Genomic DNA, 14426 nt, shown 5'->3' on the forward strand with positions numbered 1-14426 from the left:
GATGGAAAATGAACCATCCGCCCACACCCTGCAAGCCTCATTTCACTGGGATGACTGGACAGCTGCTCTCCCGGGTCACAAGATGTTCCCAGACCTATTTCTGTCTGTTTATCAGATAGTTTTCTCCTCCCAAAGCTTGCCATAGCTGAGCCTTTTTTGACCAGGGTATGGCTATTGCTAGGGAAGACCTCAGTAGGATGTTCTGGAGAAGAAACTTGCTTTCCTTGAGCATCTGTGGGCGAAGCAGAGGTGGTGGCAAGGACCGTGGGCAGGACCCAGTGCCTACTGTGGCTTTCCGAAAAGGACAGACACCAAAGTTGGGTCCTCGGCGGATTTGCGCCGACCCACTCTTTAAAAGCCTGGCTTTTATCTAACTGAAAGCATCTTTCTTCATACCCACTGCCAGGGGAGGGTGTGAGAGCTGAGCCTGAGGGCGTTGCGGTGGCTGAGAAGCTCGTTACAGTTCTGGGAAGGAAAAACCGCGGGGCTACTTACACCAGAGGAGGAGGAGCAGCATTATGAGGACCGCGACGGCAGCAGAGACACAGCTGGTCAGCAGATCATCGGCCTCTGCGCAGCCTCGCTCTGCCCAAGAGGAAAGGAGAACTTGTCAGCAGTTGCTCCTCTGACCACCCCCCCTTCCTCCTTTGAACAATCTGGCGCCAGTGATTTAACCCAGGGACGTCCTACACGATGTGGGGAGGGGTGTGGGGGGGGGATCCCTGTGATCCAAATCACGGAGCCAGCGGGGCGAACCTTGCTTTGCCACAACCTCCCCACTCAACCCGAAGCTGCCACAACGACAGCTACAAGTTTTTTTGCAGGGCCAGCCATGCAAAACCACCTAAGGACTCTCTCTGCCCTGTGTGAAGACAACACGCCCCCCAAACCCTCCCCCCAGATACCCCACTGCTCCCCAGAAGAGAGGTGAGCAAGGGCACGAGCAGCACAAGCCCGGGCCAGCCCTTACCGTGGAGCTTCTGGATACTGCAGAGCAAGGGGGTGGCGAACAACAAGTTGACTATCAGTGTTGTGGGGGCTGTGGAGTTCCAGATGACACGGTACCCTGGGAGAGGGGAAAAATTGCTACTGGGTGAGAGGAGAATGAGTAAGGAATGCAGGCTGTCATGTGGAGGTGGGAGAGTGAGCAAGGTGTGGGCAATATCTCTGGACAGCGTGCCAAGCCTCTGCCCCCTCCCAGGGGGGAAAACCTACTGAGTTTGCTCCTGGGCTTTTATCAGGCCCTTTCAACCAGAGGTTTAGAACATAAAGAGTAACTTACTTACACGTTTTGATTTTGAAGCGTTTGAGAGTTGCCGGTCTCCACAGCACTGCTGCGACCACCTGGCCGGTTGCGATTAGGGCAGCGAAGAAGAACAGCCCAACCAAGACAAAGGCAGCACAAAGACCTGCGGGAGCAGGGGAAAACCAGGAGGTGAAACGGAACCCGGTGGAGGCCGTGGCCTGAGAGCGAGGAGAGGGAAGTTGGCTTGCGGCGAGCCTGCACCCGAGTGCTGCGTCTGGGAGCGCAGGAGGCATCACCCTGGGCTGTCCCCAAGGTGGGTCCCCAGCACCTGGGGACGGGGCTGGAAGCGGGACTGGCTGGGTGGCTGCTGGCCAAGGGACCGTATCTTACAGCTGACGGGGGGTTTTTATCCTGGAAGTTGGTAGCAGGCATTATTTATTATAAATATGCACACATAGGCAGCGCCCTTCTTTCAACAGAGAACAGGGGGAAGACCCGCACGTTTGGGGCGGGGGGGGTCCTGGGGCTTGTTTGGCTTCACGTCTGCTTGCAGCTCGGCGCATAGCCAGCGAGCACCCGCAGCACGACAAAGAGGGAGCCTCAGCCCGGGGCAGGGAAGAACTGGCTACAGAGCAGTTTTAGAAGAGCTGAGCTGTGTGTTCACACAGCCCACGGTTCCTTAAAGTCTGCTGGAAGTGGTTTCTGAACTGCCTTTCAATTTTTGACAAGTCCTCAAGAAGGGTAGCGGTACCTGAAGAGTGCAAAGGGACAAATTTAGCCCTTTGGTTTCGAAAGAGAAGAGACAGAGGAACCTGCAGGCTACAGAGCAGTGGAGATTAACTTCAATTTATTCAAATCAAATACCGCTACATCAAAGATGCTACTGTAAAGACCTGGAGGAAAGAGAAAGATGAGACACTGAAGCAATCAAGAACAAATCGTGTTAAATGAATCCTACCTTCTTCATGCATCCAGATGATGGAGGTGGCAAGAAGGAGGAGAGAGGAGACAAACAGCAGGATGTGAGTGGACAGAATTACATACTTATGTATGTCATTTCCTGGAAAAAAAAGGCAAATGTTAAAAAAATAGGTTTTCTTTGCAATGAATTGAATCCCTGAGGTTTAGAAACCCTGAAGAGAAAACCTGGTGAACTTTCAAGGGCTTTGTTTGACTTCGGGAGGAACCAGAAGGAACCAGCCAGATTTGGGGTTGCTCCACACTGAACCAGACACCAATTCCACCTAGTGAGCCACTTTGCCACACTTCTGCCTGAGATTTTGCCTCCTATAACGACCCGACTAGTGCTGGGTTGCCTCTGGAGCCCCAGTTCATGGGGGAAAGCCCACAGGGCACAAACTCTTGCCATGAGCACCAGGCATGGAGCACTCCTCGGGGGACACCACCCTGAAGGCAAGCCCAAACGCCACAACCTGCGTGCCCCGCGTTAAAGCTGAGAGACAAATACACACGGGGCAACTTTCCTGCCAGACATAGGGCTTCACCTCGGCTCTCCCGATGGAGAGAAGACCTCTGGAGAACCAGCTCTGTTTTCTGGGAATTACTCGTGGTGGGGAGAAGAACACACAAGCAGATTACAAAGACTCTGTGGGAGGACTTGCTGTCAGCTGCGTCTTTAGGTTTGTTTTCCGTTAAACAATATATATATATGTTGCTACTGAAGCACCCACGTCAACCTGTATGCTCCTTGGGTACGGATCCAATGCCATGACCCAAACACCCGTGTGCTTGGTCACCAAAACCCATGAGACACGATCTCTGGCCACCTCCAGGCAGGAAGGCTCTTCCCACGCAGCTTACGTCTGCTGCGCTTTTTTATTTCTTCCCAGGGATGCCCGAGGAATGACTCATATAGCTTGGTACTGCCATATTTCTGGCTTTGTCTCTCACAAAGCCATTTGGGATTAGCCGCTTCGAGGGAGTTTGATTTTCTGCGCAAGCTACAGAGGCATAAGGAAAAATGCGTGAGCTGAGGACGTTTCCTCCCACCACCGAAGTGAATTAGGACGACGGGGAGCAGGAGCTTGGTCTGCTCTGTCCACAGCGGGGAGAGAAGGGCTTAGTTTGGGGGGCTGGGGTGCAGTTCCTGGCACTCACCGAACCTGTGCTCCCCCAGCCGGCAGAGCAGGATAAGGAAGATGACGGCGGAGATGGCCACGAACATCAGCGCGACGACGGCCAGCCTCTGCGCGTAGTGTACACGGGACGTGAGACCTGCAAGGCAGGGCAGGGGGGAGACCCCGCGCTGGGGACAGCCCCGAAACCCAGGGCGCCGGTCTCGGGAAACTGCAGGGTGCTGGAAAACCTGAGGGAGGAGACACGGCGGGGCAAGGCTAACCTGTCACTGTCAGGTTCAGGACTGCCTCCTTCCAGCTTATCATGTTGCTGACGTTGCAGGAGTAGGAGCCGCAGTCCGACCTCCCCGCATTCCGTATCTGCAGCACGTTTTCAGAGAGCAGGTAGCAATTCTCGGGGAGAAGGGGTTGCCTCTCCTTCGCCCAGGAGATGGAAGTCACTGTTCCCTCTGGCACCGCGCAGACCAGCTTGATGGACGATCCTGCCAGGTTTGAATGGTACTGGATCTCCGGCTGGGGCACAGGCTCTGGAAAGCAGAGAGCAGCGTGGTAGCAACCCCAGGAGCGTGAGCACTGCCTTGTTTTGGACCCCAAAACTGTGTGGCGTGCAAGAATCCCGAGCCCCTTGGGGAGCGAGCGGGTCCTTCCCTTCTGATTTACACACCGGGTCGGTTTGGAGGGAGAGAAGATACTGCAGGAGCGGGGCAGCAACCCACCAAGTTCAAAGGGGAAGGCAGATGTCCCCATCCCTGCCACCGTGGCACCCCTAGGACGGGCACTACCAACCCTTGGAGATCAGGCACGGCACCCTGGGCTCAGGGGTTCCAGCCCGAAAGAGCTGGGATTACACTGGGAAGTGATGACAGGGACCTTCCGGACACTGTCTGGCATGGGGTGTCCTGAGAGGAGAGGAGGAAGGGGGAGGGGGGGTGTCAAAGAAGTCACGAAGTTCAGCCAAAGAGCAGGAACGTGGGACTCCGCTGCTGCCTGCGTTTAAAGCGGTTTAAATCCACGTGGGCCAAAGCACGGAGAAGCGAGCCTCGCGTGCTGGAGACCCCTGCCACAGGCAGCAGGAGGGCTGACGCCGTCCCTCAGCTAACGTCTTGGAAAGCAACCACAGGCTCCCGAGGTCCTTCATCCCTGGATGTCCCACGGGCGGTATGCTCTGCAGTGATGCTGAGCTCTGCGAAAGGGCAGTTCAAACCAGGGTGAACTCTCGTTTCTGTTTCTTTTTCAGGGAAATTCAGAGATGCCGGTGCGAAGGGGGAGAGCCTGCGAGGCCCGGAGCTGTGCGGAGGGAGGTCTTGCAGGGAGCCACATCTGCCTGGCAGACCCACTCTCTGGTGAAGAGCATCCGCAAACCCCGATGATCTCAGGGTCTGATCCTGAAGGGCTTAGTAAGGCAACTGGTGGGGCAGCAGCTGACCCTGGGATTGCTACCAAGGAGCTTCTGGCCCCAGCTCCAAGGGACCGGCCACAACCTGCAGCTCCTGCGTTCCTCAAATCATTACCGTGGTGTTTGTTTTGGTCATCAAATGTGAGCAGAAATCCCTTCTCTCGAGGGAGCTTGATGCCATACGCTTCCTGTGAGCGGCTGTTCATGACAAATCAACTAGAATAAAAGTTAAGGCAGAAGGTGTCCCCCGTTTCTATCGCTCCAGGATGTCCCAACCAGGAACTCAACCCACAGCCAGACTTGGTTCCAAAAAACCCTCTGGCATTTCCCAGCAACTCTTTTAGGGTCTCCAGTCTGTGCAGAATGTCTCCAGTTTGAGACTTGCTGCTCCAGCTGGATGCACATAAGCCCGATGGGATTCACCCCAGGGCACTGAAAGAGCTGGCCGATACAATCACGGGACCTCTCTCCGTTATTTTTCAATGGTCTTGGGAATCTGGAGAGGTCCCAGTCAACTGGAAGCCGGCAAAGGTTGTCTCAATTTTTCAGAAGGGTAAGAAGGAAGACCCTGGTAATTACAGGCCTGTCAGTCTCACTTCAGTGCCTGGTAAAATTATGGAGAATTGTTATTCTGGGAGTTACTGAAAAACACGTGAGAGACAATGCAGTCATTAGTCACAGCCAGCACCAGTTCATGAGGGTTCATAATTTCGTTTTACGACAAAGTCACTCATCTAGTTGACCAAGGGAAGTCAGTAAAAGTGTTTTGTTTTTATTATTATTATTATTATTATTATTATTATTATTATTATTATTATTATTATTATTATTTATTATTATTATCAAAGTTTTTGATAATGTCTCTCACAGCATCCTTCTGTGATGGATGTCACAGCACACAGCTAGGCTAGTCCGTAGTACGTTGGGCGAGCAATTGGCTGACAGGTCAGGCTGAGAGAGTTATAGTAAAAGGGGTGACATCAGACTGGTGGCCAGTCACCAGTGGGGCTCCCAGAGCTCAATTTTAAGGCCAGTGCTCTTTAATGTTTTTATAAATCATCTGGACGCAGAAGTTGAATGTACATTAAGTAATTTTGCTGGTGATGTTAAACTAGGAGGAGCTGTGGACTCCCTTGAGGGTAGAGAGGCCTTGCAGGGAGATCTGGATGGGCTAGAGAGGTGGGCAATCACCAACTGTGTGAAATTCAACAAGAGCAAGTGCCGGATTCCCCTCGTGGGAGGGGGTAATTTTGGTTATACCTACAAACTGGGGGACTAGAGGCTGGAGAGCAGCCCAGCGGAAGAAGATGTGGGCTTTGGGGTGATGGCGAGTTGACTATGAGTCAACAGGGTGCCCTGGCAGCCAAAAGGGCCAACTGTATCTTGGGGTGCATCAAGCACAGAGTAACTAGCTGGTCAAGGGAGGGGATCGGTGCAGCCCTACCACGAGTACTGGGCACAGTTTTGGGCATCTCAGTAGGAGGAGGACATCAAACTACCAGAGTGTGCCCAGAGGAGGGCGACCAAGATGGTGGGAGGCCTCGAGGGCAAGACTTACAAGGAATAGCTGAGGTCACTTGGCTTGTTCGACCTGGAGAAGAGAAGGCTGAGGGGTGGCCTCATCGCTGAGGGGTGACCTCTTCACACCCTACAACTTCCTCAAAGGGGTCAGCAAAGGGGGGGAGCAGCCCATCTCCCCTCTCCGGTGACCAGCGATAGAACAAGAGGAAATGGGATGCAGCTGCATCGGGGGAAGTTCAGGTTGGACATTAGGAAAAGGTTCTTTGCTGGGAAGGTGGTCGCTCACTGGAACAGGCTCCCCAGGGACAGGATCACAGTGCCAGACCTGTCAGAGTTCAAGGAGTGTCTGGATGATGCTCTTAGTCCTATGGTTCAGAGTTAGGTGGTCCTGCGAGGAGCAGGGAGTTGGACTCGATGGTCCTTATGGGTCCCTTCCAACTCAAGACACTCTACAATTCTATAACTCTACCCCGATTGCCATTTGGTGGGCCTGTCTGCTGCACTGACCGGCCAATCTTTATCTAAAAAACCATCCTCTCGAGGCATTTGACTTACTGATAACTTCAAGGAGGGTTGTCCTAGATTTATCCTGCATCAGATCGACGGTTGCTTTATAGATGCCGCTGTCTGCCTCTCGCAACCTCTGCAGGAGAATTGAGCCATCCTCTGGGTTGAAAACCACCCTGTCTTGGTAAGCTGTGTAAATGGTTGGAGCCTGGTGATCTGCATAGTACTGCAGGATGAATTTGTGAGTCCCGTTTCCTATGTATTCCCATTCAGTGAAGTTTACATTCTCGATATCCGGCGCGTACATCAGTACGGAGGATCCTTCAGCTGCAACTCTTCTTTCTGTGATTTCCACCACTGTGGAGGACCCCTGCAAAACCAGCAACAGGTCTGGAAATAGGAGAGATGCCGGAGCAGAACGGGTTAGTTTTAAAGCAAAAGCCAAGGAGCAATTTAATCTGCTTGTACATCCTATTTTTTTTTTTTTATTTCGGCACAAGTTACTAACTGATTTCCTGAAGCATGCCATGCCACATGTCTGATTTCCTTCCGCCGTTGTGATAAAAACCGTAACATCTCTGTTGGTGTGTTATATAAATGCTTCTTAGCTGGTTAAGACAATTCCTTGCCCTTTGGGATGAAAATGATGGGAATCTGGACTTTTGGGGGTTTATCTGCACATCAGGAGTTGCTAACAGGAACCATAATCTGTGCAACTTCACCCCTGGATCTTGAGCTGCTCCCTTGTCACCTGAAAGGAAGAGCATTGCTTGGAAAACAGGCTCTGAAATGAACTTCCTTGGGACTAGGCAGTCCTGGCTGCTAAATAACCAGTGTCTGAGAGCTGACCTTTCTGAACACTGTTAAAACCTACGGCCGAATTCAGCCTCAGCCTCACCATCCTCTCAAGAGGGGGGGGTTAAGCCCTGCAAAACTGGTGGTCCCACTTAGCTAGGTGCGCGGCCGATGCGAGCCCCCCGCCACAAATCCCTCTTCAGACTCACAGCCTGCGACGGCCGCCGCCGGCCAGGGTGACATGGTAAAGCCCTGCGGACGCTTTCAAACCAGCACGAGGGACGAGCTCCTCCCGCCGCGACGTGCTCTTGGGCTGGTTGCTCCAGACATGCTGGACGGGCCTGCGAGGGACACCGGGGAAAAGCGCCGTCGGCATCTGCCACGCGAGGGGCTGGGACGGGCGAAGGGTGCTCAGCGCAGTCATGGGGGAGCCCCCCCCAACCTTCCCCCCGTGCCCCCCACGGACCCGGCATCGCCTTGACAAGAGTGCCTGGCCGCTTCCTGCAACCCTGCCCGTGTGCTGCTGCTTTACAGTGCCGGCAGGGACAATCCTGCCTCGCTCCCTTTAGTATTTATTTCTGCATCTGCTGGCCATGAAATAGCCCATCAGCACTTAGCAACTACCTCCACAGCCTCCCAGGGTAGCAGGAGCCACACGCTCACACCCCAGCGCCTACACAAGCACCTTCTCTTCTCTGTTTGAACCCATTTCATCACTCCCTCGAGCAGCCCTGCCCCTTGTTGCGTGGCATGGAGGGAATATGGGCTCCACATCTGCCTTACGCAGCGCCTTCCCAACTTTGAAACCATCCCAACCCCTTTCCCATCCCCTCCTCTCCAACCTGAGGGCTCCCAGACTTTTCTGTCCCTCCTTGCCAGCTCTTGATCGTTATGGCTGCTGTTCTCTGGGTCTTCTCCAACTATTTTTAGCGACCTTTTGCCTCTGTTTCTTCGCTACAGAGACTGCAGCGCACACCGCAGCAGTGGGTGGGCATGAGAGAGCTCGGGAACAATCTGCCAGCATCCGACACGCTTTGCGATGGGGCATCGCTTGAACAGAACCGGTGCTCAGAACTGGTTTGCAGAGCCAGACTGGAAGCTTTAGCGTTTGGACAACAGGGACTGCATTCACTGTTGGGTTTTGCAAGGCTCTGGAGCAAGGGTGGGGGGCGGAGGACAGCGGGGAAGGGCACAGTGGGACCATTCTTTGGCAAAGGGTTTTCACTGCCCTGTGATCAGCCTCAGCTGGGCCTGGACGAGGGCAAGATGGTCTCATTTAGAGACGTGTTTTATTTTAGAAACAGCCTGAAGTTGGCAGTGGCTAAGGAGCTGCCTTATGAACCAGAGGCAAAAGTGTGTTTAAGGCTGAGCTCCCTTCGGGGGGACATTACCTCCCAGCAGCATCCAGGTTTCCCTCGGGGACTCCAGCAAACAGCAGATCTGAATCTGAAAGAGAAGCCGTTTCCACCACGGAGCTGCCCACGTGCCCAGCACGCTCTCCTGGAGCCAGCCAAGCATCCCCCCAGGCCCCCAACCCCAAGAAGGGGAAAATTAAAAAAAAAACAAAACCCCAAAACCCAAGGGAGGAGAAACCAGCCAGGAGCTGTCATGGTCACTCCTGCGACAGAGACCTCCAGCCCAGGATGTCCCCCCCACCAGAGGAGCCAACGGCACGTCCCTGGTTTTTGCCTTGCTAAAAGTAATTCAAGAAACACTGTACTGGGGAAAAATCACCCAAGTTAAGGGTGATTTAGCTTTTGTGAAGCTAAAAAAAAAAACGCATTCTTTGGGACAGAGTGGCTGCTGCAGGCTGCAAAGTCACATTAATGTGTAGGAAGATGATTATTTGAATGCCTTTGGGTCTTACACAAGCCCCTTATTGTGCTCTTCCTAGGTCAGCGGGTACGTGGAGCTCATGAAAAATCCTGTAATTTCTGTTGAGGATTTCCTCACAGCTGGTATTTTATTTGCTTGTTAACAAACAGGGCTAATTAGAATTGGAGAAGAAGCAGAAGACTCTATCCTCTTTCCCTTTGCAAAACGCCCGAGACTCTGGAGGAGGGTTTGAGATGGAAGGGTTGTGGTGCTAAAATTAGTGACCACTTGGCTGGTTTTGCTGGTATCCTCTTGCTCTCTGAAGTTTGGTCAAGAAATGGCTTTTTACAGGGAAATGAGAACCATGTTTTGTTCGGTAGCTTACAGGGCTGTTTTAAAGATATAAGAAAAGTAGCCGTGGAAAAATTATTTATGCTCTTCAGCGGTGGAGGATTTCCAAGCAAATCCAAATCAGTGTGAAAATTCCCTTCTCCCCACCCAGCACAGCTGGGCACGCCACTCTCCCTGTGCCTATGGAGAGGGGATAAGGGTTATCCCAGGGGATGGAGAATAAAGCGTATGTGGAAGGAGGGCACGTACCGCACCTCCGGCTCAAAGTTTGCTGTTTTTTTGGAAAATGAGTCCCCCCCTCCTCATCCTTCCCCCCCAGCAGAGCGGGGCTCCTCAGCTCCGCGCCCGGGGAGATGGAGGAGAGCCTCGGGGTGGAGAGATGCCCCCGCACGGCGGGGTCACGCTGGCTGTTTTATCTCGTGAAGAGAATCTCTCATCTCACACAGGGCATTGGCACAGTTGAACATTTGCAGTCTGAGAGGCCGTTGTAAATGTGAACCAACACTTCTGGTAAGGGGCGGATATTTGCAGAAGTTTTCGCGGAATCTTGCATGAACAAGGAGAGGAATCAGACTCGTGAGGTGCTTAAGGCTGTCATGTTTTTCTCCTTGGCTTTTAGGATTGCTGCTATGCTGTGTTATCTTTCATTTTTACAGAATCCACGTGGGAAAACTGAAACAGAAAGACACTGCAGCCTGCCGGAGTTTTACAAAGAGATCTTTTTAATAGATATCTTAGGCTCTTCATGACAAGCACGCATGTGGAACTTGCGAAGCACATCCAAGGCACTTCAGCCTCTCATCGAGGCCTTTGTAGGAATGTGCGTCAGTTGTTTTTCAGCTAAAAAAAGGAGCTCATTATCTGAACTGGAGCTACGCTATTGCTAAGGCACCACCTACCAGAACAAAAAAAATGTCTGTGTTGGGGAAAGGGAACCTCCCCAGCACTACAACGCCCTTCCAGGCTTTAAGGGCTGCCAGGGTCATTGATCAGCCTTCTGTGGGCAACGGCAGAGAGGCCTCCCTGCTGCTGGAGAGGGGCAAGAGGGGCCGAAAAGGTTCTCCGCCCGTATTGCAACCGCCTTCTCCTCCTCCTCCTCCTCCTCCTCCTCCTCCTCCTCCTCCTCCTCCTCCTCTGGCGGTTTGCGTGTAGAGTAGGCATTGGCAGCTGCCAACATCTGCAGGGAGCTGAAGGGGCCCGTGGCGGGCTGGCAGGGGGGTGACACCGAAGGCAATCGGCACGGGGACGGGAACCGCCGGCGTTATCGCTTCGCCAGCACCCGCGCAGGAAAGCGGGGAGGGTGGGCAAAGAGGGGCCCCGGTCCGTTATCAGCCCCGGCAAAAGGGCGAGGGCTGGGGGGGCTGCGGGGGCGGCCTGGCCCCGCGCAGGAGGGGGGCTGCCCCCCACGCCACATTTACCTGGAGATCCGACTCCTCGAGCGAGCGCAGCAGCGCCGGATCCTGTGGGAGGGTGCCACGGCCCCCCCTGTGTGACCCCCCCCGCAGCTTACAGCAGCAGGAGGGACGAGCGGGAGCTGTGCCTGGCTAATGGATAATAACTGTCCTTGTAACGAATCTCTGATCTTTCCTGGTACTGCAGGAAAAAAAAAAAAAAAAAAAAAAGATGCAAATGATGCTATGATAAGTCATCCCCACAGCTTTGAAATATTAAATATCACATTAGCAAATATGAAACACGACTGAAGGGAAACAGGAGGGCTGCTACGACCGATGACAAGGAGCGAAACTCTAAGATACTACTCAGAGGTAATGATTTGAGTGGAAGGGAAAAATATATTCATCTGAAACCGCAAGGGCCCTGTAAACAGCAGGACGGTCGTGAAGGTTCTTCATGGCCTATACTAACTGTGAGAAGATAAAAGGCCCACAGATTCACTCGTGCTTCAACCCAGAAGTGAGAGTAACCAAAAAAAAGGAGCAGGTGTAACACTCCTCTAGAAAAAAAAAGCAGCTTTATGCATAACTGCACCTCTAAATAAACCTCTACAGTGCGCCACTAAACAAACCAAGCAACCTTAACGAATTATGAGTTATTTCAGAGACTTCTGTAACTTCACCCTGCCCTTGCCTAATGCTCTTTTGTATAAAATTAAGCTTGGGGGACTGGGCAGCCGAAATTGCACGTGCAAGAGGCCACCAAACCTCAACCACAAGTGCCCTGGGGAGCTCCTTGACGTGCCGGGGGGCTGCAGCCAGGCAGCAGCCCGCTGCCAGCAGCGTGGCCAGCTCCGGTGGGGCCGGTGGGGGAGGGAGAGGCGGGTTGTTTGGGAGCTCTATAAACAGCACCGTGAGGATTTCCGTTGAATCTGCCTCCCTGCCAGTATTTAGTTAATATTTCTGAGGCTGCGTAGGAGGGGAGAGCTGACCCTGGGAAGCAGAGCCCAGCTCCTGCTGGGGGAGAGCGACTGCGGCCCTGCGGGGAAGTGCCGGAGGGGTGGGGGAATCCCAGCGGCCCCCACCTCATCCCTCTGTCCCCATTGCTCCAGCAGCCGTCTCTGTAACTCCAACACACATCCCCATCGCTCCAGTCCCCTTCCCCACGGGTCCAGAATCTGCCCCCCCCCACCACTCCACTCCACAGCCCCACCGCTCCAGGTCCCTGTCTCTGTGGGTCCAGTACCTGGCCCCTATCACTCCGGTCCCCAGCCCCACGGGTCCAGAATCCAGCCGCCGCTGCTCCAGTCAGTCCCCTCGCTCCAGTTGCCTTGTTCCAGTCCCCACCCCAGCGCTCCAGTCCCCGGTCCCCTCTCTCCAGTCCCCGGTCCCCTCTCTCCAGGACCCGGTCCCCTCGCTCCAGTCCCCGGTCCCCTCGCTCCAGTCCCCGGTCCCCTCTCTCCAGGACCCGGTCCCCTCGCTCCAGTCCCCGGTCCCCTCGCTCCAGTCCCCGGTCCCCTCGCTCCAGGACCCGGTCCCCTCGCTCCAGTCCCCGGTCCCCTCGCTCCAGTCCCCGGTCCCCTCTCTCCAGTCCCCGGTCCCCTCGCTCCAGTCCCCAGTCCCCTCGCTCCAGCCCCCTCGCTCCAGTCCCCACCCCAGCGCTCCAATACCCGGTCCCCTGGCTCCAGTTCACGGCTCCCACCGCTCCAGTTCCCGCTCCCGTCGCTCCAGCCCCCGGTCCCCCCGTCCCGCTCATCTCCCCGGCCCCACAAAGCCACCGCCGGGGGCTGTAGCCCGGAGCCGCCCCCGTCACGGAGCCTCGGGTTCCCCCCCGCGACACTCACCGAAGCGTGGGGACCGCCAGCCGAGCCGGGGCCAGGCGTGGGGTGGGAGGTGCCGGAACCCTCAGCCCCCACCCAAAGCCACCCAGTACGGCACCAGCTACTCCGTGGCTTGAGTAACGCTGTGGGAAGGGGTTCGCGCGTCTCTCGGACCGGGGGCAGCTGAAGCCGCTTCTATCGCTGCCACCTCTGCAGGGACCTGGACCTGCAGCTTCCCACTCCACGGGAGACACTGCGGCTCTGGGAGCCATCTCCAGCCCGTCCCCATCCCCTGGGACCTCTGGTCTTTTGGCACCGTCTCTCATTAGAGACTTCAGAAACAAGCCGTCCGACTCCAGGTCAGATAAATGAGTAGCGGGGTGGGTTGAAAACTGGCTGAAACCAACCCAATTCCTGGGACGGCTCCTCCCTGGAAGGGTTCAAGGCCAGGTTGGACGGGGCTGGGGGCACCTGATACAGGGCCAAGATAGGAACAGGGGATGTAAGGGTTAACATGAGAATAGCAAGAAGGGGATAATAGCAAGAAGGGGATAACAAAAGAAAATAGTTCAAGGGAAATAGTTTAGATAACGGTTAACAGTTCTGCTTAGTGAACAAACAGTTTGTAAAACACGGTGAGCTCTCTAGGCTTTATCAGTACTAAGCCGGTTGGAACTAGACCCGCGGTTTGGACAACAGCCAGTAAGAAACTGAGTTTGCGCAAAACCTGGGGTCACAGAGCGGACAGGAGGAAGAGGAGCTTGACTTCATCCCCAAAGACCCCCACGACCACCACCAGAAGACACTGCGCAGACTCAACTAGGAGGAGATTATGGAAATGCTAATTATAATACGAAGCGGGGATAGGTGTTGCATATGTATAGGCGTATTGCGAAATATTATGAATATGTAATCATTTGCTCTATAAATCTTAGGTAACAGCATCACACGTTGGGTTCACAATAGGAGGAGTCATCCCCTGTGAACCTCAGCGCTGAATAAACATACCTACTTTACAATCTATCAGATTGTGGAGTCTGTTTCCGCACGTCACACCGGGGCAGGGTGTGGCACTGGGTGGGGCTTTAAGGTCCCTTCCCACCCAAACCAGTCTACCACCAGCCAGGCCCGGCGGGCTGTCACTACGGGCACATCCCAGGGGCTGGTAGTGGTGCCAGTCCTGTTCAACATCTTCATTGCTGGGTGACTGGGGGACAAGGTGCACTCTCAGCCAGTTTGCCATGGCTCCAAAGCTGGGAGGAGCGGCTGGTACACCCAAGGGTCATGCTGCCATCCAGAGGAACCTCAACAGGCTGCAGGAACCTTGCGCAGTTCAACAAGGGGACAAGGGACCTGCCAAGTCCTGCCCCTGGGGAGCCCCAGGCACCAGGACAGGGAGAGCTGGGAAGAAGCTCTGCAGAGCCTGGGGGTCCTGGTGGCCACCGTGTTGTTGGCCACGAGTTGGCAACATGTGATAAAACAGAG

General features: G+C 54.5%; 1 protein-coding gene across 1 annotated transcript in view; it reads right to left on the bottom strand.

Annotated features, from left to right (window-relative positions):
- Positions 1-14426, bottom strand: part of LOC116964527 — a 37164-nt gene that overhangs the window by 5576 nt on the left and 17162 nt on the right. The window contains exons 11-20 of the mRNA XM_042807538.1: positions 11146-11320; positions 8953-9007; positions 7771-7902; positions 6815-7136; positions 3606-3869; positions 3365-3481; positions 2205-2306; positions 1287-1409; positions 971-1066; positions 496-585 (exon numbers count right to left, since the gene is read on the bottom strand). Of these exons, the coding sequence (XP_042663472.1) occupies positions 496-585; positions 971-1066; positions 1287-1409; positions 2205-2306; positions 3365-3481; positions 3606-3869; positions 6815-7136; positions 7771-7902; positions 8953-9007; positions 11146-11320 (1476 nt within the window). The remainder of the gene's footprint in view (positions 1-495; positions 586-970; positions 1067-1286; positions 1410-2204; positions 2307-3364; positions 3482-3605; positions 3870-6814; positions 7137-7770; positions 7903-8952; positions 9008-11145; positions 11321-14426) is intronic.

This window comes from Tyto alba, unplaced genomic scaffold (genome assembly GCF_018691265.1).
Source record: "Tyto alba isolate M040663 unplaced genomic scaffold, T.alba_DEE_v4.0 Super-Scaffold_5, whole genome shotgun sequence".
Lineage (NCBI taxonomy): Eukaryota > Metazoa > Chordata > Aves > Strigiformes > Tytonidae > Tyto > Tyto alba.